Below are 26,733 nucleotides of genomic sequence, written 5' to 3' on the forward strand. Positions count from 1 at the left end.
GAATTTAGGAATTTTCCCTGATTTTGGAATTCTTTCTGGCCTTGGATCAATTTCTTCCAGATCCTGTTCCAGGACTCAGCCTTGCTTTCTCTTTCTCTCCTATTCTTTTTCCTCTTAATTAAATTGCCTCTATGGCTTATGTTAGTGACTAAATGGAAGACAAGAAGATAAAATAGGACATTTTAAAAATAGACTTTATTTTTTAAGAACAGTTTTAGATTTACAGAAAAATTGAGAAAATAGTATAGAGTTTCTATATATCCAAAAGTTTGCTATGTTGTTAACATATTATTAGTTATTTTAGTAATAACTAAAGTCCATAGTTTATTCAGGTTCTTTAACTTCTACTCAGTGTCCTCTTTCTGTTCCAGAATCCTATCCAGAATACTACATTAGATTTAGTTGTCATGTTTCTTTAGGCTCCTTTTGGCTATAAGAGTTTCTCAGACTTTCTGTCTTTTTTGGCCATGCCTATGGTATGAGGAAGTTCCTGGGCTGGGGATTGAACCCGCACCTCATACTGACCCTAGCCACTGCACTGACAACACCAGATCTCTTAACTCACTGTGCCACAGGGGAACTCCCAGACTTTCATTGTTTTTCATGACCCTGATTATTGGTCATAGGGATTATTAGTTAAATATATTCTAGGAGACTTTTACTGGTATTTGTCTCATGTTTTTCCTCCTGATTAGACTGGGGTTATGTGTTTGAGGAAGATCACAGTGGTAGAGTGCCATTTTCATCATCCTGTATCAAGGGTACATACTATCAACATGATTTATGACTGTTGATGTTGACCTTGATCACCTAGCTGAGACAGTGTTATCTCCACCCGCCACCCCCACCCCACCCCGTCCTGTCTCTGGACTGTGGAATAAGTCACTACACTCAGCCCACACTTAAGGAATGGAAAGTTATGCTCCACCTCCTTAAAGGCAGAGTATCTGCATTAATTATTTGAAATTCTACTGCATGGAAATTCGTCTCTTCGCCTTCGTTTGTTAATTTATATAGGCATTTATTTATATTGTTATATTCATGGATATGTATTTTATATTTGGAATTATAATCTAATACTACTTTATTTTCTTGCTCAGAGTTTTCCAGTTTGGGCCACTGGGAGCAATTTCAGTTGGTTCCTGTGCCCCTTTTGTATATTTCCATCATTATAGGGTTTTTTTTTAATCATAATAGGACACTTTCTCTTTTCATTTTCACAAGCACTTCTTGAAAAAAATTTTAAGAGGAGGACGTTTGTTTCCTCTATGAGAAAACGTCCATCTCCTAGAATCCAATCATAATTTGATAATATTTCTTCTTGCCTCTAGGTGTCCTCATATCATAAGTGGGAAAACCTTCAAAGGCTGTAGTGTGGAAATCTACCTGTGCTTCTTAATTAGAGCAGACTGTGTAGTTTTCATTATGTCAGATAAATCACTCTGAAATCATCTTTCTTTCAGGGAGAATCCTGCTTTCTTCATATATTTTCCACACTGTGTTTTCTCTACTCCATCCCTGTTTAGCCCAGAACCAAAATTGTATTTTTCCCCCTTAATCATTCTTTGGCTGTGTTGCTTTGAGAAAGCTCATCAGAAATGTTGCTCTCTAATCACAGTATACCTTTGTGGCTTGCAAAGCCATGAATTTTAAGGATTCATCATTACTTGTGAAATAGGTGGGTGCTGACATGGCTGGCTGGGACTGGTGTTTCAAGTGCCTCCTAGGACTCAGTCTGGAAAGTTGGTGATGAGACTCAGCAAGGGCAGGCCAGGAAGAAGCAGGCCAGGAGAGGGTCCTACATCAGACCAGGGATGGTGGCACACTCTGTGAGTCAGAGTGATGTCAACAAGGACAAAGCAGGCTCTAACCTGGAGTCCAGAGATCTGGGTTCCAGTCCCAACTTCTCAGGTTGCTGGCTTTTTAACTTGGGCTGTTTTCTTAACCTTTATAGGCCCTAGTTTCTGCATCTACATACTAAAGAGATTGGGGTAGATTAGTGTTACACAGTCTTTGCCTCACAAATCTTCCTTACCAGTAGGGAAATTTTGAACCCCTTAGGAATTTTTAGACTAATTCTGTCACTATATGGCATGTGATGAAGAAAAAGTTTTAAGTAGAAAGTGTTTATTATAGATCAGCATATTAATATGCTCTTTGATTATTCTTGCATGAGAAAAAAGTATGCATTTTATCAAGTAATTATTTAATTTACTTTAAATGTTGTATAAGAAAAAGCATATTTTGTTGACAAATTCAAAAATAAAATGTTATGCTTTGGGAGTGGGGTGAGGATGGGGAGCCAAGTGTATTTAAATATTTCCCACCTTCAAAAAAAAGTCAATACCCAAACTTTGATATTTCTACATTTTAGAATTAAAAGGATGTTCTAGTTTATTTTTTTATTATTTTTGCTTTACACGATTAAAAAGTTTCAGGTTGCTGTTTGCAGAATTTCTCTGCAAATAACATACTGCCAAAATAGGTAGTTTTTTCCTTCTTACATGAAAAGTCAAATTAGATTACAAAATAACTAAAATTTTACCTTACATTTGCTTTTTTTTTTTTTTTTTTTTTGGTGCCCTGGAAGATATTGGTTCATTTTATATAATTTTATAGTGAGTGGGACTAGGGTTGAATCTAACTTTGATATGTGGCAAAGAACATCATAGGTACATTTATAAAATGACTATGTCCACCAACACAATCCACATTCCCTGAGCTTCCCATTACTAACCAAAAGCCCATTACAAGTATAAATTAAGCAACATATCAATTCATGTGACTGATAATAAAAGCAATTTAAAATTGTGTAATTAATCAAAACAATACACTGATATGAGATTCAATCGAGTGAGTCCTGAGTTCACTTAGCTGATTTCCACTATCCCTATGTAGGTAGCATGGAAATCCCTCAGAACATTCTGTTTTAAAAATAGGATATTAGAAAAATTATTTGTTTTTAGAAACCTGATTCCTATATACGAAGTTCCATATAGCTCTGATATTCTAAAAAGCTTGTAATAATTTGCAAATTGGTACAAAGTTGTCTACTCTTTCTAATATGGAGTGAGTGAAAGTTTTAAAAGTTTGCAGTACTACTTCTTAGAGACAGAGAAAGCTCCTCAAGCATCCTGTTTTCAATAGGTAATGAGTAGGTAATCATGCACCTCTAATCACTGAATTGTCTACACCATTCAGAAAGATATTTCATGTGTTCTGCCTTTTGGAGAAAGGCAAAATAAACGTGCTACCTACTAGAGGAGATATGTTTCTAGATTTATTGTCTATACATGTAAATAATTTTTCTGGTTAAAAAAAAATAGTGCTCCTTTAAGGACTTTAAATGCCTCCTAGGTTTAGTATTTTAGAATTTCATTGAGAAAGTCTGTGTCCCCTCCTCATGGTTTTAGCTCTAGGTTACAATTTTTTGTAGCTTTTCTCTTGCCAAGTTGAGTAATAATGCTTTTCAGTTGTTTTTATGTAGCAAACTTTCCATGTCATGCATCACTGGACATTATGGGACTCATTATATAACACCTTAGACAAACACTCTCACCTTTCTGAGCCCTAGTTCCTCCATATATGAAAAGGAGATAGTGGTACCTAGCTAGAGTTGTCAAGAGGATTAAATAAGATAATCTGTACTGGACCTGGCTTATGTTAAGTGCTCTATAAAATTTCAACTGCCATTAATATTATCAACATCATCACCATTAATTCCCAACTTTCAAACCTGGAGTCTTTCTGCTTTAATGAAGGTGGGGACAGAGATATTTTTAAGAGTTCTGGGTATCTATAGGTTCTAAAAAATGTTTGTGAACAGATTTCATTATATAACTCACATGTATAAATGACTATTGTTCAAATAGACATAGATGACGTTATGAATGATAAAATACAGATTCATTTAAATTGTTAAAAATTCACAGTAACATTTTGGTATTTTTTCTCAATTCATGAACATTAAAAGTTAAATAGGGATCTGCGAGCTTGAAATGGTTGAACCCTATTGTCTTTATCATTTTAGTCTTTCATTTATTGACTTTTCCAGTTTCATTATATCTGCTTTTGAGTTTTAATGATCCAGACCATACAGCAGATTCCTATGCGCCACAGCTTCATACAATGTTTGGATGCTATTTCCTTTTTATTTCCCTTTACTAGATGATGGCATCCAATTGTTTATGGGCATTTGGTTAACATCATAATATGAATTGACACCGGGAGAGTCTAGCATGGGGTTCTTGCCTACTTGGTGTTAGGTAAAAATGGTAGTCTCCTCAGGTTTGTTTGTGAGTTAGGGATCCACCTTCCATCCTCCACAACTCTGAAACAGCATTTATTCATACTTTTATTCAACCACTTTTGGTTGCAAGTGATAGAAACCCAACTCAGACCAGCTTAGGTAGAATTAAGATAGTGGAGGAACTCCAAACAAAAGGTTTCAAGAGCAAACCATGGAAAAGGCAGATACAGCTGGGCTCAAGGATCCAAACACTGCCAGATCCCCTTGAGCCTCCTGTCTCTGCTGACCTAATCCTGTCTCTGCTGACATACATACCTGTCTCTGATGACATACTGACATACTCACAGGACAAGAAAAAGAGTGCCACAGAGGAAGCCAAGCCATGGTCTCCCTGGCTCCATGTTCAGAATTCTTAGGAAAAATTGGCCTGGTTTATGTCAGGTACCCACACCTGGACTGATCAATATGGCTGGAAAGGCGTATTCCAGTGGCCCAGATTTGACCAGGTGCCAGCTCCTACTCAATTTGGAATATGACAACTGTCCAGGGCAATCACATAATTACAGTGCAAGGAGGATCATCTCCCAGAAGAGGTAGAGATTGGTGCTTTGTAGCAGAGCATAGCTGTCCTCTGTGATGTTATTTTATAATTGTCAGTTCCTTATACATTCTTCCAACTGACTACCTGTAATTTCTTAGAGGAAGATATATTTTGTTCAGCTCTATCTCCAGGCCCAGGACAGCACTTGCTGCAAATTATTTTCAATAAATGATGAAGTAATGAATTAACATAATACATTACGGTATACAAAGTGGTTATGTCAGGTTTTCCATGTCTTATTATGTCTTATCAGGTGAAAATTACCTGACAGTTCTGAGTCTTAGTTCTGCCATATTCATTGATGATTCATCAAACTCTGAGCTTCACTCTTCCTATTTAAAATGGAGAGTGTCTATATTCTAGGATTAGCCCCATTTAGAGAAGTGAATATGCATTGAAAGTAAAAATACTATATCATAAAAAGTATGTATTTTTTCAAAGTTTGCTGTGTGTTTATCATTTGCTTACTTATGGATCACAAAATATACTCCTTAGTGTTAGCTAAAACAGTTGGAAAGACCTCCACTTAGTGTCTTTTCAAGCTTTGCTCAGAGGAGCACATATTTGTCTTTTGGTTGGAATACATGGACTTTAAATTTAGTCCTTATGGGTGATTCCCACAGGGAAATCTGCTTTCTAAGTGGGAGATGAGGAGTTATCACTTCTCTAAACAATCCACTGTCTCATTTTCATCCGTTCTTAGGTTTTTGTCAAGCGGGAAAGGATTTGCGTTTGGTTTCTCTGTGTATGGAACAAATCGACATCCCAGCAGGATTCCTCCTGGTGGGGGCGAAGTCTCCCAATCTTCCTGAACACATCCTGGTGTGTGCTGTAGACAAGAGATTTCTACCAGATGATCATGGGAAAAATGCACTTTTAGGTGAGTGTTTCACACCTATAAAATCCTTCTGAGATAAATGAATTAAGATACAAGCTTATTTTAAATTATCACAGAACGGAGTACCTGTTGTGGTTCAGTGGGTTAAGGATCTGGTATTGCTGCAAGCTGCGTTATAGGTCACAGATGTGGCTCAGATCCCAGCATTGCTATGGTTGTGGTGTAGGCCTGCAGCTCCCTCTCTGATTCAGCCCCTGGACTGGGAACTTGCATATCTCACAGGTGTAGCCTTAAAAAGAAAAATAAACAAGTAAATACATAATCACTGAATTTTTTAAATCACAGAATTATTTGGGGACTATATAGCTGAGTTTAAGTGAAAAACTTTTTTTTTTCATTTAGTAACTTAAAAATTAGCTCTCCATTTTTATTCATTCTCAAAGTGTTCACCTTAATGAAAAGACTTTTTTAAAACCAGGCATTAAAGGGCAGCATACAATTTATCAAACAATATTTTGTAAAACAAATGAAGATTCATACTTGACAAGATCATCAATCTGGACCTATCAAGTCAACTCTTAATTCACGTGTGGATTATCCACTTTGCAAGTTATTGGTAGCTTTTCCATACCACCCATTATTCTAAACTACATTTAATTGATGTGATTCTCACTTCATCTTTAGCATTAGCTCAACCTAGATAACTAGGAATATGCCTATGATGTAAAATGCATAGCTTTATCTCAGAATTGTTTTACTTTCTGACATTACTTTGAATCTGGCTTTTTTTCCTACAGCATAGCTTCCCTACATTACAGGAATAACAAAGAGTGGATTTATTTTTTAATTATTATTCTTGTTTTTGTTTTTGTCTTTTTGCCATTTCTTGGGCTGCTCCCGTGGCATATGGAGGTTCCCAGGCTAGGGGTCGAATCGGAGCTGTAGCCACCGGCCTACGGCCTACGCCAGAGCCATAGCAATGCGGGATCCTAGCCGCGTCTGCAACCTACACCACAGCTCACAGCAACGCCGGATCGTTAACCCACTGAGCAAGGGCAGGGACCGAACCCGCAACCTCATGGTTCCTAGTCGGATTCATTAACCACTGCGCCACGACGGGAACTCCTTTAATTATTATTCTTAATTGAAGTATAGCTGACTTACAACTTTGCATTAGTTTCAGGTGTACAGCAAAGTGATTCAATATTTTTACTCCATTAAAAAGCATTACAAGATAATGGCTATAATTCCCTGTGCTGTACAATATATTCATGTTGCTTATCTATTTTGTACTAGTAATGTGTATTTCTTAATCCCATACCCCTAAGTAGCCCCCCCTTCCCTTTACCCGTTGGTAACCACTAGTTCGTTTTCTATACCTGAGACTCCGATTCTGTTTTGCTATGTACGTACAAGTGATATCATACATTATTTGTCTTTGTCTGAGTTATTTTATTATGCATAATACCCTTTGGATCCATCCACGTTCTTACAAATGGCAGAATTTCATTCTTTTTTATTGCTGAGTCATATGTCATCACACACACACACACACACACACACACATGCGCGCGCGCGCAGCGCACGCACATATTTTCTTTATCCATTCACCTGTCGATGGACACTTAGGCTACTTCCATCTCTTGGCTGTTGTCAGTAATGCTGCTTTGAACATTGGGGTGCATATGTCTTTTCAAATTAGTGTTTTCACTTTTTTCAGCTATATACCCAGCAGTAGTATTGTTGGATCATGTAGTAGTTCTATTTTTAGTTTTTTGAGCAACCTCTATACTGTTTTCCACAATGGCTGAACCAATTTACATTCCCACCAACAATGTGGGAGGGTTCCCTTTCCTCTGTATCCTCACTAACATTAGTTATTTGTAGACTTTTTGATGATAGCCATTCTGACAGGGGTGAGGTGATATTTCATTGTTGTCTTGATTTACATTTCTCTAATAATCAGTGACTTTGAGCATCTTTTCATGTGCCTGTTAGCCATCTGTATGTCTTCTTTGGAAAAATGTCTCTTTAGGTGTTCTGCCCATTTTTTGATTGTATTGTTTATTTTTTTGATACTAAGAGGTATGACCTGTTTATATATTTTGGATATTAACCCCTTTTTTGGTAATATCATTTGCAAATATTTTCTCCCATTCCATGGGGTGTCTTTTCATTTTGTTTATGGTTTCCATTTTACAAAAGCTTTTAAGTTTAATTAGGTCCATTTATTTATTTATGCCTTTGTTTCTTTTGCCTTAGGAGATGGATCCAAAAAAATATTGCTACAATTTATGACAGAGAGTTCTGCCTGTGTTCTCTTCTAGGAGTTTTATGTTTCAGGTCTTAAATTTAGGTCTTTAATCCATTTTGAGTTTATTTCTGTATATAATGTGAGGAAATGATCTAATCTCATTGTTTTACATGTAGCCATCCAGTTTTCCCAGCACCACTTACTGAAGAGACTGTCTTTTCTCCATCATACATTCTTGCCTCCTTTGTCATAGATTAATTGACCGTAAGTGCAGGTTCTTTATTCTGTTCCATTGATCTATGTGTTTGTTTGTGTGTCAGTACCATACTGCTTTGATACTGTAGCTTTTATATGTATAGACTGAAGTGTTGGAGGGTAATACCTCCCACTTTTTTCTTTTTTCTCAAGATTGCTTTGCCAATTCAGGGTCTTTTTTGGCCTGAATGAATGAATTTTAGGATTATGAATTTTAGGATTATTTGTCCTAATTCTGTAAAAAATATCATGGGTGTTTTGACAGAGACTAAATCTGTAGATTGCTTTGGGCAGTATGGGCAGTTTAACAATGTTAATTCTTCCAATCCAAGAGCATGGGATATCTTTCTATCATCTTCAGTTTCATTCATCAGTGTTTTATAGTTTTCACAGTATAGGTTTTTCACCTCCTGGGTTGAGTTTATTCCTAGGTTTTGGGGGGTATTTTGTTTGGTTTTGGGGTTTTGGGCTTTTTGTTTTGTTTTGTTTTGCTTTCTAGGGTTGCATCTGTGGCATATGGAAGTTCCCAGGCTAGGGGTCAAATTGGAGGTGCAGCTGTGACCTACCCACAGCTGTGGCAATGATGGATCCTTAAACCCACTACATTAGGCTGGGAATCAAACCCATGCTGCCACAGAGACAACATGGGATCCCTAATCTGCTCCACCATATTGGGAACTCCATGTATATTAGTTTTGTATCCTGCAACTTTGCTGAATTTGTTTATTAGTTTCAATGGTTTTGGGGTGGAGACTTAGGGTTTTCTATATAAAATATCATGTCATCTGCAAAGAGTGACAATTCGACTTCTTCCCTTCAATTTGAATGCCTTTTATTTCTTTGTTTTGTCTGATTGCTATGGGTAGGCCTTTCAATACTGTGTTACATAAAAGTGGCAAGAATGGGCATTTCCTCCCTAGAGGAAAGTCTTTCAACTTTTCACCATTGAGTATGATGTTAGCTGTGGATTTATCATAAATGGCCCTTATTATGTTGAGATATGTTCACTCTGTACCCTTTTTTTTGTGTCTTTTGTCTTTCTGAGGGCCTCACCAATGATATATGGAGGTTCCCAGGCTAGGGGTCCAATCGGAGCTGTAACCACCTGCCTACACCAGAGCCACAGCAATGCAGGATCCGAGCTGCGTCTGCGACCTACACCACAGCTCACGGCAACGCCAGATCCTTAACCCACTGAGCAAGGCCAGGGATCAAACCCGCAACCTCATGGTTCCTAGTCAGATTTGTTTCCACTGCACCACAACGGGAATTCCTGTACCCATTTTGATAGAGAGTTTTTATCATGAACAGATGTTGAATTTTGTCAAGTGCTTTTTCTGTATCTACTGAGATAATCATGTGACTTTTACCCTTCCTTTTGTTAATGTGGTGTATCACATTGATTAATTTGCAAATATTGAACCATCCTTTTGTCCCTGGAACAAATCCAACTTGATTATGGTATATGATCCTTTTTATATGTTCAATTCAGTTTGCTAATATTTTGTTGAGGATTTTTACGTCTATATACATCAAAGATATTGGCCTGTAATTTTTTTTTTTTTTTTTTCTGTAGTGTCTCTGGCTGGTTTTAGTATAAGGGCTAATGGTGGCCTCAAAGAATGAATTTTGGTGTGTTCCATCCTCTTCAGTGTTTTGGAATAGTTTGAGAAGGATACATACTATCTCTTCTTTCTATGTTTGGTAGAATTACCATGTGAAGCTGTCCAGTACTGTCCAGCTTTTGTTTGCTGAGAGTTTTCTTATTACGAATTCAGTTTCGCTGCTAGTGATCAGTCTATTTAAATGGTCTGTTTCTTCTTAATTCAGTCTTGGCAAGTTGTATGTTTTTAGAAATTTGTCCATTTCTTCTAAGTTGTCTAGTTCGTTGGCATATAACTGTAGTATTCTCTTATGTTTTTTAGCATCTCTGTGATATAAGTTATTATTTCTCTTTCATTTCTTACCTTGTTTATTTGGGTCCTCTTTCTTTTCTTCTTGGTGAGCTGGCTAAAGGTTTGTCAGTTTTGTTTACCTTTTCAAAAAAAACAAAAAACAAACAAACAAAAAAACAGCCCTTGGTTTCATTGATCTTTTCTATTTTTTAAAATCTCCATTTTATTTATTTCCTCTTTCATCTCTCTGCTGACTTTGGGTTTTGTTTGTTCTGATTCCTCTTGGTGGTAAGTTAGGTTGTTTATTTTGAGATTTTTCATGTTTCTTTTTTTTTTTTTTTTTTTTTTTTTGTCTTTTTTCTATTTCTTGGGCCGCTTCCACGGCATATGGAGGTTCCCAGGCTAGGGGTCGAATCGGAGCTATAGCTCCCGGCCTATGCCAGAGCCACAGCAACGCAGGATCCGAGCCGTGTCTGCAACCTACACCACAGCTCACGGCAACGCCGGATCATTAACCCACTGAGCAAGGGCAGGGACCGAACCCGCAACCTCATGGTTCCTAGTCAGATTCGTTAACCACTGCGCCACGACAGGAACTCCCTTTTCTTGTTTCTTGATGAAAGCCTTATTGCCAGAAACTTCTTTCTTAGAACTGCTTTTGTTGCATCCCATAGATTTTGGAGTGTTGTGTTTCCACTTTCATTTGTCTTGAGGTATTTTCTGATTTCCTCATTGGCCCATTGGTTTTTTTAGGTGCGTGCTGTTTAGTCTTCGCATGTATGTTCTTTTCCCATTTTTCTTTCTGTAATTGATTTCTACTTTCATACTGTTGTGGTTAGAAAAAATTCTTGATATGGTTTCATCCCCTAAAACATTTGAGACTTGTTTTGTGGCCTAGCAATGATCTATCCTGGAGAACATTCCATGTACACTTGAAAAGAATGTGTATTCTGCTGTTTTGTACTATCCTGCAGATATCTGTTAAGTCCAACTGGCCTTTTGCATTGTTTAAGACCACTGTAACTTTATTGATTTTCTGTATAGATGATCTATGCATTGATGTAAGTGGGGTGTTAAAGCCTCCTACTAATATTATATTATTGTTAGTTTCTCCTTTTTGTCTGTTAGTGTTTGCTTCATACATTTAGGTGCTCCTGTATTGGGTGCATATATGTTAATGAGTGTAATATCCTCCTTTTGTATTGATCCTTTCATCATTATATAATGCCCTCCTTTGTCTTTTGTGTTATAGTCTTTGTATTAAAGTCTATTTTGTTTGCTGTGAGTATTGCTACCCCCACTTTCTTGTAATTTCCATTTGCATAAAATATTTTTTTCATCCCCTCACCTAAAGTCTATGTGTGCCTTTAGCTCTGAAGTCTCTTGTAAACAACGTATAGAAGGGTCTTGTTTTTTTAATCCAGTCACCCTATATATTTTATGTGTGTCCAATTTTTTTATTTTGGTGAAAGACACATAAAATTTACCATCTTAATCATTTTAAGTGTATAATTCAGTGGTATTAAGTATATTCATTTTTCTATGTAACCATCACCACCATCCAACCACAGAACTCTTTTCATCCTGCAAAACTAAGAATCTGTTCCCATTAAACTATTGTTCTCCAGGACCACCTCCCTCTAACCCCTGGCAACCACCATTTTTTTGTTTCTTCTTTTTTTAAAATCTGCCCTTTTCCCACACACTCCAGCTTCTGGAAACAACCCTTCTATTCTCTATTACTCTAAGTTTGGCTTTTGTTATTATTATTTTTTTTCACCCTATGTCTTTTGACTTGGAGCATTAGTCCATTGATTTTTAAAGTAACTATTGATAGATATGTACTTATTACCATTTTATTACTTGTTTTGAAGTTGTTTTTGTAGTTCTTCTAGTTCATTTCTTCTTTTTGCTGATTCCCTTGTGGGTTGGTGATTTTCTTTAATAGCACCTTTATTTTTAGTTTTTTGTGTATCTCTAATAAGCTTTTGATTTGTGATTACCATGGGGTTCATATGTGTTGACCTATAGCTATATCTACTATTTTAAACTGGTAGTCATTTAAGTTCACACGCATTCTAACAGATCTATATATATATATATAGTCTTTTTGCCTTTTCTAGGGCCACTCCCACGGCATATAGAGTTTCCCAGGCTAGGGGTTTAATCGAAGCTGCAGCCGACAGCCTACACCAGAGCCACAGCAAGCGTCTGTGACCTATGCCACAACTCACAGCAATGCTGGATCCTTAATCCACTGAGGAAGGCCAGGGATTGAACCCGCAACCTCATGGTTCTTGGATTTGTTAACCTCTGAGCCACGATGGGAACTCCAATTTTTGTCATTTTTAATTACATGTCTTGCTGAGGGTCTCTTTGGGTTCATCTTTTTTTTTTTTTTTTTGAATCCTCTGTGCTTTCTCTAGCTGCATATCTGTTTCCATCTTCAGATTTAGAAATTTTTCAGTCATAATTTCCTCAGATAAATTTCTATTTCCTTTCCTCTCTCTTCTCCATCTAGGATCCCTATAATGTGAATGCTAGTATGCTTAATGTTATCCTAGAGATCTCTTAAACTATTTTCATTTAAATTTTTTTTCTCTTTTGCTGTTCTGATTGGGTGATTTCCATTATTCTATCTTCCAGATCATTTATGCTTTCTTCTATATCACTGTCTGTTATTTATTTCTTCCAAAGTATCTTTTATTTCAGTTATTGAGTTCTTTATTTCTGATTGGGTCTTTTTTATATGTTCTAGTTCCTTGTTAAATCATTTACTGTGTACATTAATTCTTTTCCCTAATTCGCTTAACATTTTTATTACCAATGCTTCAAATTCTCTACCTGGTAAATTGTTTATTTATGTCTTAGTTATTTTTCAGGGGTTTACTCTTCCTCTTTCAATTTCCTGTCTTCATTTTGCTTAACATTTTCTGCCTCTGAATGTAAATGAAAGAGTTACCTATTTTGGTCTTGAAGGATTGTTCTGTGTCAGCATCCCTATATAGACTGCATATGCCCTATGTCTTTGGTGGGGGAGCTGGATTTGATGTGGATGCAAGTCACATCTCTCCTCAGGGTGTGCTGGCAGCTATCCCCTGGTTTGGTGTGGGGTTGGAGATAGAGGGGCTAGAGCTAAGCTGGGTGTAAGGGCTTACCTTCTGCTCAGTGGCCATCACCCCCCTATCAAGGGCAGCATCTGATTCCAAATTGCTAGAGCAAAAGCCCTGAGGGTCAAGCCCATGCTGGCTCTGTTCCCTTTAAGCATGTTTTTTTTTTCCTCTCCCTGCACTAGGACCCTTTGCCCCAGATGAATGGAGTGCTGGAGCAAGTGGGGCCTGTGTGAGCTCTCAGCTCATTTAGGCCATGGGCAGAGGTCTGCGCAGGCACCCGCAGCTCCACTCAAATGCAGACTCAGGTGCAAGTCCCCTTTGTCCTTCACAGCTGTTCCCACTGCCCCCAGGCTCTGCAGCATAGGCATGGCCCACGTAGAGTCTCAGCATATACGGGGGAGGTGGGCTGTGGTAGAGCAGCCACATCAGAGATCTGGGGTGCTTCTGATGTGCTGCTCGGGCAAGTGCCGACAATGGCCACCACCACCCCTTTCAGACCCACCATGGAACCAGGTCACCTCTACATCCCAAGTTGTCCCACATTGTGACATGGAGTGAGAAGGGCTGACACTTTCACTCAGCTTGGACGAGGGTGCCTGGTGAGGCAGTTGTGAGAAACCCAGCAGCCGCTAGAGCAGAGCTCTATCTGCCTTGCCTTGAGGGCAAGCTGGTGTACCCACTCCTCACAAGTGGACTCCATGCTTCCTTCAGTCCTCCTATTAGTCGCTGTGGCTCTCCACCCAGCCAAGAGGGATTGTGTCCTCCACACAGGACCCTTGGACTATGGCATCCAATCTGTGGATCAAACCACTCACTCCACATGGTGGGTGTCCACGTGTAATCTCCCTTTTCCTCTGAGTCCCCTCCCAGGGACACAGGTCTCTACCTTATTGCTACAGCCTTGGTTGTACAAGAGTCCTGTTAGTTTTCAGTGAAGATTGTTCCACGTGTAGATGTATTTTTGATGTGTTCCTGGGGGAAGGTGAGCTCTACCTCATCTTACTCTGCCATCTCGATCTGAACCCCTTAAGTTATTTTTAATAATTAAAAAGACAAATAAGGAGTTCCCACTGTGGCACAGTGGGTTAAAAATCCAACTGCAGCCGCTCGAATCACTGCAAAGGTGCTGGTTCAGTCCCCAGCTTGGCACAGTGAGTTAAAGGATCCAGCATTGCTGCAGCTGCAGCCTAGGTTGTAGCTGCAGCTTGGATTCAGTCCCTGGTCCAGGAACTTCCATATGCCCCAGGTGTGACAATTAAAAAAAAAAAAAAATTAAGAAGGCACATGAAGTTTGTTGCTTTTTTTTTTTTTTTTTTTTTTTTTGCTGCTGTGCTTGTTTTTGTTTCTCAGAATTTCTTACTATGGAAAGAATCAGATAGAATCAGAATTTCTATCTACCATGGATAGAATCAGATATGTGTCTTTGGCACAATATCAGTAAAAATGAAAAAGAGAGAAGAGGGCAAAGAATTCAAGAATTGTATTGATTGTGGGTTGTGTGTGCTTAGTTTGATGCATTCCTCCTCATTACAGAGCATCTTCAAAAAGTCTAGAAATACATAGATCACTATCTCAAGTTAAAAAGTGACCCCGCACATGCTTTATAAAGGTTCCTTAAACTATGGTTCAAAGCTTTCTCTTGGATCATAGGAAAAGAAGTGGTGATTTTCATTTTCATAAAGCTCTTATTCTTAAAAAAAAATCCTTTTTCTTTCAGGGAAATTGAGTAGATGGCTTAATATAGACACCTAATGGTAAAAGTTATACGTTGGACTAAATTAGCAAAGAAGATCCAAGTATTCATTTTTTTCACTCATTCGTTCAACAGTTTTTGTTCCAAAAGTCATGTTAGGCTATGATATGGGGGCCTAAAGAATAAGACACAGTCCTTTCCATTACAGAGCTAACAACCTAGTTGGCTCTGGCAGAAACTTTGGGAAACTTCTTTTTAGCACTTTAAAAGTATCAATGTTTCAGAGTTCCCTGGTGACGCAATGGGTTAAGGATCTGTTGTTGGTCCTACAGTGGTTCAGTCCCTGGCTGGGTAACTTCCTCATGCCGCAGGCACAGCCAAATAAATGAATACATAAGTAAGTAAATAAAAGCATCAAAGTTTCACCAAATTGAGCAGTTCATATGTGGGTCTGACTACAGATAGAAAAATTGCTCATAATTCTCAAAAAAACACTGTGAGAATAATACATTTTAAAATCCTTTTGGGGAGTTCCCATCGTGGTGCAGCAGAAACAAATCCAACTAGGAATCATGAGGTTGTGGGTTCGATCCCTAGCCTTGCTCAGTGGGTAAAGGATCCGGCGTTGCTGTGAGCTGTGGTGTAGGTCGAAGATGTGGCTCAGATCCCACGTTGCTGTGGCTGTGGCGTAGGCCAGCAGCTGCAGCTCCGATTGGACCCCTCGCCTGGGAGCCTCCATGTGCCACAGGTGTGGCCCTAAAAAAAAAAAAAAAAAGGCAAAAAAATAAAATAAAATCCTTTTTGATCAGGAATATTAAAACAGAGTTCATGGGCTTTGGAATTGGAAATGGGTTTAAATTCCAGATTTGCTATTTAGCACTTTAAAAATTTGAGCAAGTTACTCTTCATCTTGATGTTTCAGATTCCTCATCTGTGTAATACAGCCAGTAACGCCTGCCTTTCAGGGTGGTAAAGATCAAAGGAGATGATGTTTATAAGGTACTCATTAGCACAGTGCCTGGCATATAGTATTTGCTCTTTAAATGGTAATTATTCTGCCATTCTGTCATATTTATTAAATACCCTTACAGACATAGAACTTCATTTACTTTCTTTAGCCTTGTAAATGGATGTAATTTTTATTAACCACTTTTCTAAGTAAAAGTATAGTGCAACATAATGGTAAAAGTTTTTCTCAAGCACATTGAGATTTTTATATTTTCAGTACTGTATTGTCCAAGAGTTAATATTCATCCAGCATTTCCTATAATGGATGATTTTAGCATACTTTAGGATATACTGGGAAATTTTTTAAGCTTAAAATATTCTAGAATCCCTGTGAATCCCAATATAAATTTGTTTCAATTTTTATATGAATTATACAGATTCCAAAGGCTATAAGGGAATTGATTTTAATATATATTGATCCATGGAGTTCCCGTCGTGGCGCAGTAGTTAACGAATCCGACTAGGAACCATGAGGTTGCGGGTTTGATTCCTGGCCTTGCTCAGTGGGTTAAGGATCTGGTGTTGCCTTGAGCTGTGGTGTAGGTTGCAGACACGGCTCGGATCCCACATTGCTGTGGCTGTGGTGTAGGCCAGTGGCTATAGCTCCAATTCGACCCCTAGCCTGGGAACCTCCATATGCCATGGGAGAGGCCCTAGAAAAGACAAAAAATATATATAGATATAGATATAGATATAGATATAGATCCAGTCAGCAGTCCATGTGCCCTAAATCTGCCATGCAATTGGAAGACCTGATTGCTAGAAAAACTAGAAAGGTAATTTGACTGTAAGAGGTGTTATTTTTTGTGATAGTGGCAGCAAGAACTTTGAGCAGATAAAATCTCTCCAGAACCAAGACTAATATTAAAACCATACAGAGTTTTTAAAATGGACTGTAGGGTTCTAACTCTTTTATATTGTTAATTCTCATCATTAATGCGAAGTTTCTCTTCTTTGAAGATTATCTAGATTGATTAGTTTTCTTCCTCCTCATACTCTCTTGCTTTTCACTTCAGAAAACAGGTAGGAGTTCCCTTCGTGGCGCAGTGGTTAACGAATCCAACTAGGAACCATGAGGTTGCGGGTTCGGTCCCTGCCCTTGCTCAGTGGGTTAACGATCCGGCGTTGCCGTGAGCTGTGGTGTAGGTTGCAGACTTGGCTTGGATCCCGCGTTGCTGTGGCTCTGGCGTAGGCCGGTGGCTGCAGCTCCGATTCGACCCCTAGCCTGGGAACCTCCATGTGCCGCGGGAGTGGCCCAAGAAATAGCAACAACAACAACAAAAAAAAAAGACAAAAGACAAAAAAAAAAAAAAAAGAAAAAAAAAGAAAACAGGTAGAAAGAAAGGTAAAAGATAAAACCTAACCTCAGTAATTTGTTAATTCTAGTTTTCATATTTATCTGTTATGAACTACTTGGATTTATCAGATAAGCCTCATTTTTTTGGCACCATCTCTATTTCATCTGAAGGTTCTGATTTGTGTTGTGTTTTGAGTATGTTGCATCTGCTCGTAAGTCAGACAGTTTTCCATCAAGGCATAACTATCACGTCAAAAAGTAAGTTCCATAGAAGCAGTGGTTTTGTCTTTGTTTGGGGCTAAAAACCTGGTACCCACAATAGTGCCTAGCACATAGTAGCAAATAGTTCTGGATGAATGGACAGGTGGATAGATGCATGGATTGAAGGACAGATGCATGCATGTATGTATGCATGCATGGATGCGTGGATGGATGGCTGGATGGATGAATTTGAATAAAAGGTTGGCTTTAGGAATTTGGCGAACTAGGCAGTCATTGACATCTTTCTTTCTTTCTTTCTTTTTTTGCCTACAGCTCTAAGTGATTGGACAAATGCTTTCAAATGCAATCTATCTCTTTGGAGAGGGAGGGTTTGGCCACACCTGTGGCATGTGGAAATTCTCAGGCCAGGGATCGAACCCAAACCACAGCAGTTAATGCCAGATCCTTAACTGCTAGGCCACCAGGGAATTCCTAAATATGTTTTAAATAATTTATGAAATTATATTAATGTTTACATTTCTATAAAGTGATGGTAATAAACTCATTTATATAGAATTCCAAATTTTATGTAACTGAACAGAGATTGTGACTATCTCTTGTTCACCACTGTTTTTCCAGTGGTTAGCACCAGACCTAGCATATACGCAGGTGCTCAATAAATTATCATGCTAAGTGAAGTTAGACAGTGAGATACCAACATCATATGCTATCACTTACATGTGGAATTTTAAAAAAGGACACAATGAACTTTATAGAACAGATACTGACTTACAGACTTGGAAAAGCCTATGATTTCCAAAGGAGACAGGTTGTAGGGTGGGGGGATGTGTTGGGGGTTTGGGATGGAAAGGCTATAAAATTGGGTTGTGATGATCATTGTACAATTATAAATGTAATAAAATTCATTGAGTAATTTTAAAAAGGAAAAAATAATAATAATTGTTGACTGAATAATAGTAAATTGATCTGCCTGTTTCTAAATTTTATTGATTGATTGTTAGCATTCTAAGATTGGGACATTGTGAGGAATTCTATCTTTAATCCTGGTGGTCTTTCTTTCTCTCCTTATATATCTTTGTTAATTGTACAAAAAATTGGTTTGGGGTTTAAAAAGTGTGTATTATTTCAACCGTGAATTTATTTTCCATTAGCTATTTATATATAGAGGCATTGTGCTTATGCAATGTGAAATGCCCTCATTCCTTGTCTGTAATAAGGGAGACAGGAAAGTTGACTGCCAATCAAGTAAAGGCTGACCTCTTATCTTCCCAACCTTCCTCATTTCTTCTTTCCCCATCTTCTTCAAGAAGATCACTCAAGTTTTATTTTGTTTGATTAACCTGAGTAGAATTGTTTGCATGTTAAATCTAAATGAATAATAAACTCATTTGAATAAAGAGGGGTTGATTAGAGAGGAAATTGACCTCTCAGGTAACTGAGAAAAGCACAGGTGGAGCTCTTAGAAATTAGAAAGTTGACAATGCCCTAAGTGATTGGACAAATGCTTCCAAATGCAATCTATCTCTTTGGGGAGGGAGGTTGTAGGGTGGGGGATGTGTTGGGGGTTTGGGATGGAAACACATCTCTGTCTGGGCTGTCCTATCTGGAGACCACCTTCCTCTTCACAATTCAGTTTGTTCTCTCCCACACCCTAGCTGACATAACCCCAACTTGGGTTCCGATTTTACAAAACCTTAAATATCCAGGGCTCGGTACCACCTGACTGGGTCAAATAGTCATCCATAGTCTAGTCAGCTATGTGGAGTCAAGTCCACATAGTGGCTAGGGTCAAGAACCAGGGCCAGTAGGTTAAGAATGGAATATGTAGGAAAGAAATAACAGACATCTATCTCTAGGACCAAAATATTTCATAATTTTATGTCAGCTACATTAATTCTATCATATGATACTGTCCATTCTATTTCCTTTAACCATTATCCTTTCAGAGAATATCCTTTTAGAACATTTTCAAATTTTTAAGTTATTTTCAGTCTTTCACCGTTTTAAAATAACTACTAATTTTTTTTTTTTTTGGTAACTTTTTTTTTTCTCTTGAATTATTTCCTTGAAATTAGGATGCTATCAGACCAAAGAGTGAATATTTCTATGCTTGTTATACGTAAAAATATTGTAACAGTGTACAAAGCTACCAGTAACTTTGTTTTTCTTCCTTTCAGGGTTTTCTGGAAACTGTATCGGCTGTGGAGAAAGAGGATTTCGGTATTTCACAGAATTTTCCAACCACATTAACTTGAAGCTCACCACCCAGCCAAAGAAGCAGAAGCACTTAAAGTACTACCTAGTCAGAAGCTCCCAGGGTGTACTGTCGAAGGGACCTCTTATCTGCTGGAAAGGTAGTGTCTGTCAGCTTCTGAGAGGGAATGGTAAGGGAATGTGGAAGTTATGACATTGACAAGTGACCCATACAGGGTTCAGAATTCAGGTGTGGAATCGAACAATATCCCAAGTTAAGAAGACTCTCCAAAAATGTAAAGCCCTCTGGCAGGTTACCTCACTCCTTTCTGTTTTTAACAGAAACTCCTCAAGTTTGGGAAAGTGTGTGTCTCCTTGCATGTGTCTCTTAGGAGTGGGGACTGCAGCACCAAGGGGGAAAATGGACTCTTTCAAGCTCTTCTGTTATTTAGAGAGGACCTCAAAGTGTCAGTGTCCTGGTCAGACACTCTCTCTACTTTATGTGGGTTCTTTGGTAATTCTCAAGCATTTATATTTTTCCTTTCTTTACCTTTTTTTTTTTTTTTTTTTTTTTTTAGGGTCGCACATGATGCATAGGAATTTCCCAGGCTAGGGGGTCTAATCAGAGCTACAGCTGCCAGCCACAACCATAGCCACAGCAATGCGGGATCCTAGCTGCATCTGCGACCTACACCACAGTTCACGGCAACACTGGATCCTTAACCCACTGAGCAAGGCCAAGAATCAAACCCATAACCTCATGGTTACTAGTCAGATTTGTTTCCACTGATCCACAATGGGAACTCCCTATATTATTTTTCTTTTAGAACTAAACAAACTTTAGAATAAATAATGCTCTCTTCTTCTTCTTCTTCTTTTTTTTTTTTTTTTTCTTTTTAGGACCGCACATGCAGCATATGGAAGTTCCCAGGCTAGGGGTCGAATTGGAGCTACAACTGCCGGCCTACATCACAGCCACAGCAACTTGGATCCAAGCTGCATCTGCGACCTATACTACAGCTCATGGCAACACTGGATCCTTAACCCACTGAGCAAGTGCCAGAGATAGAACTCACATCTTCATGGATCCTAGTTAGGTTCGTTAACCACTGAGCCATGACAAGAACTCCAATGCTGTCTTCTTAATACCTAGGGAAAGACACTATTAGGTTGATGAAGTTTTGTTTCTCTTCAATTAGGAAGAACTTAACTAACTTATTTATAGAAATGAATCCAGTTGAAACCTCACATCTCCTGTGGTTGACAGGATTTGTCACAAGTTCTGCTCATTGTTTAATTAATGCCATAGAACATCTAATCCTTACTCTTTTGAGCAGTTTCTTAGATGCTGAGGTTTTTCCCTCCATTATTAATATTATATTGTTAAAGATAATGGAATAATTGTCTTTAATGTTTGTGTTTGTTGTTTGTGCAAGATTTTGGTCTGACTATGAAAAAATAGCATAATAAATCCAAATGACAACTGCAGAGTTGTCTCAGAGTCCTTCACCATAATTACTCTTGGTTACATTTGTGGAGAAATTATCTAACTCCTTAGGAAATGGCCACATGTTCTGAGCCAAGGATCATCAGAACTTAATGCTTGTGACCACAGAATGATAAGCATGGTGGATTATCAATACCTTCTTATCCTGATAAAGTCTAAAGAATTTTCCTCTAGAAAAATCATTTTAAATGTCATGAACCCTAATAAAAGAGTAAAAGTAGGATAAGTATCACATCGCTGCCTTTTAACTGCCATTTTTTAGCTTTTATTTTGGTTGTGTAAAATATTTTTAAGTTCTTATTTAGTGCTCAGTGACAATTCATCTTTCCATAACATTAATGAAATAATTTGTGATACAATAATCGTGGGTGGTGTCTGAAGCCTCACACTTACAGCCATTGCTACTCTGGAATTGGAATTGTATATATGTATGTATACATATTTACAAATATATCAATCTACATATATGTATGTAATACAGGTAATGTGGAGATATCCTTCTCAGCCATAATATAGTAGTTCTTCATGGAAGGTTATAGAAGACTGTCCCTAAATTTTGCACATATCTGATAAACTTGGAAACTCTCTAAAGGACCCACTATAATTAACTTTGTCATTTACAACCATTTGTGTTTCTTTTTCACATGCTATCTTTAAAGACTAAGATAACATATAGTATACTTTACCTGGAAGTTATAGCCCCACAGGTTGTCACAGTATTCACTTTCCACCAGAATCAGTACAAAGTAGTATTAAAATATTACACCAAAAAAAAAAAGAAAGAAAGAAAGAAAAAAGGAGTTCCCGTTGTGGCGCAGTGGTTAACGAATCCGACTAGGAACCATGAGGTTGCAGGTTCAGTCCCTTCCCTTGCTCAGTGGGTTAACGATCCCGGCGGTGCCGTGAGCTGTGGTGTAGGTTGCAGACGCGGCTCGGATCCCGAGTTGCTGTGGCTCTGGCGTAGACCGGTGGCTACAACTCCGATTCGACCCCTAGCCTGGGAACCTCCATATGCCACGGGAACGGCCCAAGAAATAGCAAAAAGACAAAAATAAAATGAAATAAAATAAAAAAATAAAATATTACACCAGAGATCCCGTTGTGGCTCAGTGGTTAACGAATCCGACTAGGAACCGTGAGGTTTCGGGTTAAATCCCTGCCCTTGCTCAGTGGGTTAAGGATCCGGTGTTGCCATGAGCTGTGGTGTAGGTCACAGATGGGCTTGGATCCTGCGTTGCTGTGGCTCTGGTGTAGGCCGGCGGCTACAGCTCCGATTGGACCCCTAGCCTGCGAACCTCCGTATGCCGCGGGTGGGGCCCTAGAAAAGACCAAAAAATATATATATCTATATATATATATATGTAGATATATATATATTACACCATAGCCTAATTAATATCAACTCACTTAAAATGAGGCTTGGTTATGGCCACACTCGTGACATATGGAAGTTCTCTGGCCAGGGATCAAATATGAACCATGCCTGTGAGAAGGCCAAATCCTTTAACCAATTGTGCCTGGCCAAGGATCGAACCCACACATCCACAGCCACCTGAGCCACATAGTCAGATTCTTAACCCATTGTGCCTCTGCAAGAACTCCAAGAAAAATTTTTTACTAGTGTATTTGTTTCTTGGGGCTGGCTACCAAGCATGGTGGCTTAAACAAATTGATTCAACTCTAAAGGCTAAACGTCTGAAATTTGTAGGTGAGGGCAGAGTTGGTTCCTTCTGGAGGCTCTAGGGGGACAACATGGTCCAGGCTCCTCCTGGCTCCTACTGACAGTCTGCTGTCCCTGGCATTCCTGGGCTGGTGGATGCATCACTCCGTCTGCCTCCATCTTCATGTGTTCTCTCTGTGTGTTCTGTCTCTGAGGACAAGTCATCAGATTTAGAATCTACCTTGATCTAGTAGGATTTCATCTTAGCCAGTTACCTTACCACCTGCAAAGACCTTTTCAAATGGTCACATTCTGAGGTTCCAGGTGGACAAGAATTTTGGGAAGACTCTCATTCAACTCAGTGCAACGAGTAATCAAAGAAACCCCAATTACAACAGCAGAATAGTGTCCTGGTGACTATCAAGTCTATAGGTTTTAAATGACAGCTGATGAGGAAAATAAATTCACAGGACTGGCTTAAAGCTCAAGGTGCTGGAGTTCCCGTCGTGGCGCAGTGGTTAACGAATCCAACTAGGAACCATGAGGTTGCGGGTTCGGTCCCTGCCCTTGCTCAGTGGGTTAACGATCCGGCGTTGCCATGAGCCGTGGTGTAGGTTGCAGACGCGGCTCGGATCCCGAGTTGCTGTGGCTCTGGCGTAGGCCCCGGGCTACAGCTCCAATAGACCCCTAGCCTGGGAACCTCCATATGCCGCGGGAGTGGCCCAAAGAAATAGCAAAAAGACAAAAACAAAAAAACAAACAACAACAACAAAAAAGCTCAAGGTGCTGCTGTGTTTTTCTCTGAAGAATAAACGTTTCTATAAAATAAAATAAAATAAAATAAAATGAAGCTTGGTGGTGCATGATCAGTGATCACCTTCTATATTGTCCACCTTTAATAAGAACTGAGAACGAGAGTTCCCATCATGGCTCATTGGTAACAAACCCGACTAGTATACATGAGGACACGGGTTCAATCCCTGGCCTCACCTCACTTAGTGGGTTAAGGATCTGGTGTTGCCGTGAGCTATGGTGTAGGTCTCAGATGCAGCTTGGATCTGGTGGCTGTGTTTGTGGTGTAGGCTGGCAGCTCCAGCTCCAACCCTGAGCCTGGGAACTTCCATATGCCTCAGGTAGGGTCCTAAAAAAGGCAAAAAACAAAAACAAAAACTGAGAATAATATAGAATTCAAGAATTTCTCATTTTTCTCTTCTGCCTATAAATTTTTCTTCGCTTCTGTTTTTAGACATAAATTAACGTTGAAGGCAGCCTGGATGGACTCTAGGTTATTATTCTACATTTAAATCAATCCTGGACAGGAGGTTAACTGGTGCTTGAAAGCTTATTATGTTTTTATAAATTATTGATATTTTTAGCCTCAGTCTTACCCATAAATCTAGCATGACTATATTGGTTATGAGTAATTTTTCTCCTGGGAACTAGTCTGTGAGGAACAAAAGTGAGATTGTTCTCTGGAATCATTTCTTTGCCTTTCAAACATGACATCTGGCCTTAGGAAAACAAATTGTGTTCACCAGCTCAGCTTGAACATTCTGTTGGAGTCAGGGATCTGTTACAGAAAGTGGCTGCCACTTAAGGAACAGCAGTTTACTTTAGAGATTTTCTTATGGATTGTGTCCCCATCACCTGTTTTAACAGAATATTCTTCTCCTCACATAATGCGATTATTACTCCTTTCTAGAATGTAGAAGCCGACAATCCTCTACCACTTGCCACTCCATTAAACCAAATTCTTCAGTGTCATCAAGTGTGACCCCAGAAAATGGCACAACAAATGGATACAAATCAGGATTCATTCAGACAGGTATGGGGTTATATTCTTTCGGAATTTCAAGCAGCAGATATATATTTAATGAGAGGCTTTTTGAACTTACTATTGGCTGGTTTGACTAGAGATCTTTTTCAATAGAGGTATTATTTGAGTTACTATTAGAATTAGAACTCAGCCTTGAGAAGGCTCAGTCTGTGGGTGACCAGGACCCCAAATCCCAGCCTTGCCCATGCTAGGCGAGACATGGGGAAAGGAACTTACAGCTGGTAGGGAATTTAGCTCAAGCACAGGACCTGTCTCTTGAGGAGTCTCACAGGAGACAATAAGTAGAAATCCAGACATGAGAGAAGTCTGATCATGGCTATCAGATAGCATGTATTGGAGACACACTCATGAAGACTGAAGTTCTAGGGTAGGGCTCCAGTAAACTTGCTTGATGTTATAGGCATTATTGCACCAACTTGGATGCAAGTAAGGTCCTCAGTAGGACTGAGGATCACAATGGAAGAATCTAGGATCAGGTTTCAGGTAGTACAAGATAGGGACTTGGGTACAAATAACCAGATAAAATTTTAGTGCCTGAAACTAGGTTACAGTATCAGAGCAGGATCAGCAGAATGGCTGATCTGATACTGAACAGATAAATTACTAGCCTAAGCTTCTGAAAATTCCTCCAGTATAGGGGATTCCACTCAGGACAGGGATAAGACTCCAGAGGGACTGTTTCCAGGCGGCTAAAGGGCTGGAGGGCTATAACTGAAATAATCACTGCAGATAGTATTGGAGAAAATCATTTAGAACCAGTCTAGGTTATATCTTAGGCAAGAAGAAAAGAATTTTCAAAGAATTTGTGGGGAGTTCCTGTCGTGGCTCAGCAATAATGAACCTGATTAGTATCCATGAGGGTTCAGGTTTGATACTTGGCCTTGCTCAGTGGGTTAAGGATCTGGCGTTGATGGGCTGGTAAATCGTTTCTACTTAATTTCAAGATGGAAGTGATTATTACAATATGTTAGCAACAATTGGAGTGATTATAAAGCTAACTATATTTTGGGCACTTCAACTGAATCCATTTCATCCTGGGTTTATTTTTTTTAATTTTTTTTTTTTTTTGGCGTTTTAGGGCCCCCTGAGGCACATGGAGGTTCCCAGACTAGGGGTCTAATAGAAGCTACAGCTGCCAGCCACAGCCACAGCCACAGCAATGCCAGATCCGAGCCTCATCTGCGACCTACACCACAGCTCATGGCAATGCCAAACCCTTAACCCACACTGAGCAAGGCCAGGGAAAGAACCCACAACCTCATGGTTCCTAGTCAGATTCGTTTCTGCTGCACCATGGCAGGAACTTCCATCTGGATTTTAAAAGTCTAACTTTTGGAGTTCCCGTCGTGGCTCAGTGGTTAAAAAAAAAGAACTTGGGGCTAATGAAATGCAGTTTTACAACCACAGCATTAAAACTGAGTATTTACTTCATTCCAACAAAAATTTACCAAGTGTATATTATGTTCTCAGGCCCTTGTCAGGTGCCATAGGCAGGGTTTCAGTACTTGGCTGCTGGCTCTGCTGATTTAAAAACCTCTTGTATAAAAGATAGAAGAGGAGTTCCCGTCGTGGCGCAGTGGTTAACGAATCCGACTAGGAACCATGAGGTTGGGGGTTCGGTCCCTGCCCTTGCTCAGTGGGTTAACGATCCAGCATTGCCGTGAGCTGTGGTGTGGGTTGCAGACGCGGCTCGGATCCCGCGTTGCTGTGGCTCTGGCGTAGGCCTGTGGCTACAGCTCCGATTAGACCCCTAGCCTGGGAACCTCCATATGCCGCGGAAGTGGCCCAAGAAATAGCAAGAAAAAAAAAAGACAAAAAAAAAAAAGATAGAAGAACGATATGTGGAAATGTATTTTGAAAATGAATACTGCTCTGAAGACAGGAATTCAAGATTCAGGCTTTAGCAAAGTCTCCCACAGTTGCCTATGAAGAGACATAGGCAAGGCACTGATTCACAATGAACACAAGTGGCCACATACTGTGCCAATATTCTCATGTGTCCCTTGTTGGGGTGAGCATGGTCATTTGACTGTGAAATGAACAATTAACTTTAGGTGCTATCCAGAGAACTTAATGGACAATAATGCCTTTAAAAGTAAAGCTTTGTGTCT

The 26,733-nt window shown here is 39.2% G+C and overlaps 1 protein-coding gene across 1 annotated transcript in view; it reads left to right on the forward strand.

The window, feature by feature from the left end:
- GREB1L (growth regulation by estrogen in breast cancer 1 like) overlaps window positions 1-26,733 on the forward strand; it is a 147,830-nt gene that overhangs the window by 23,449 nt on the left and 97,648 nt on the right. Inside the window, 3 exon segments of the mRNA XM_021096163.1 lie at window positions 5,554-5,730; window positions 19,603-19,779; window positions 24,488-24,610. Coding sequence (XP_020951822.1) covers window positions 5,554-5,730; window positions 19,603-19,779; window positions 24,488-24,610 — 477 coding nt within the window.

Source organism: Sus scrofa, chromosome 6, assembly GCF_000003025.6.
Source record: "Sus scrofa isolate TJ Tabasco breed Duroc chromosome 6, Sscrofa11.1, whole genome shotgun sequence".
Classification (NCBI taxonomy): Eukaryota; Metazoa; Chordata; class Mammalia; order Artiodactyla; family Suidae; genus Sus; species Sus scrofa.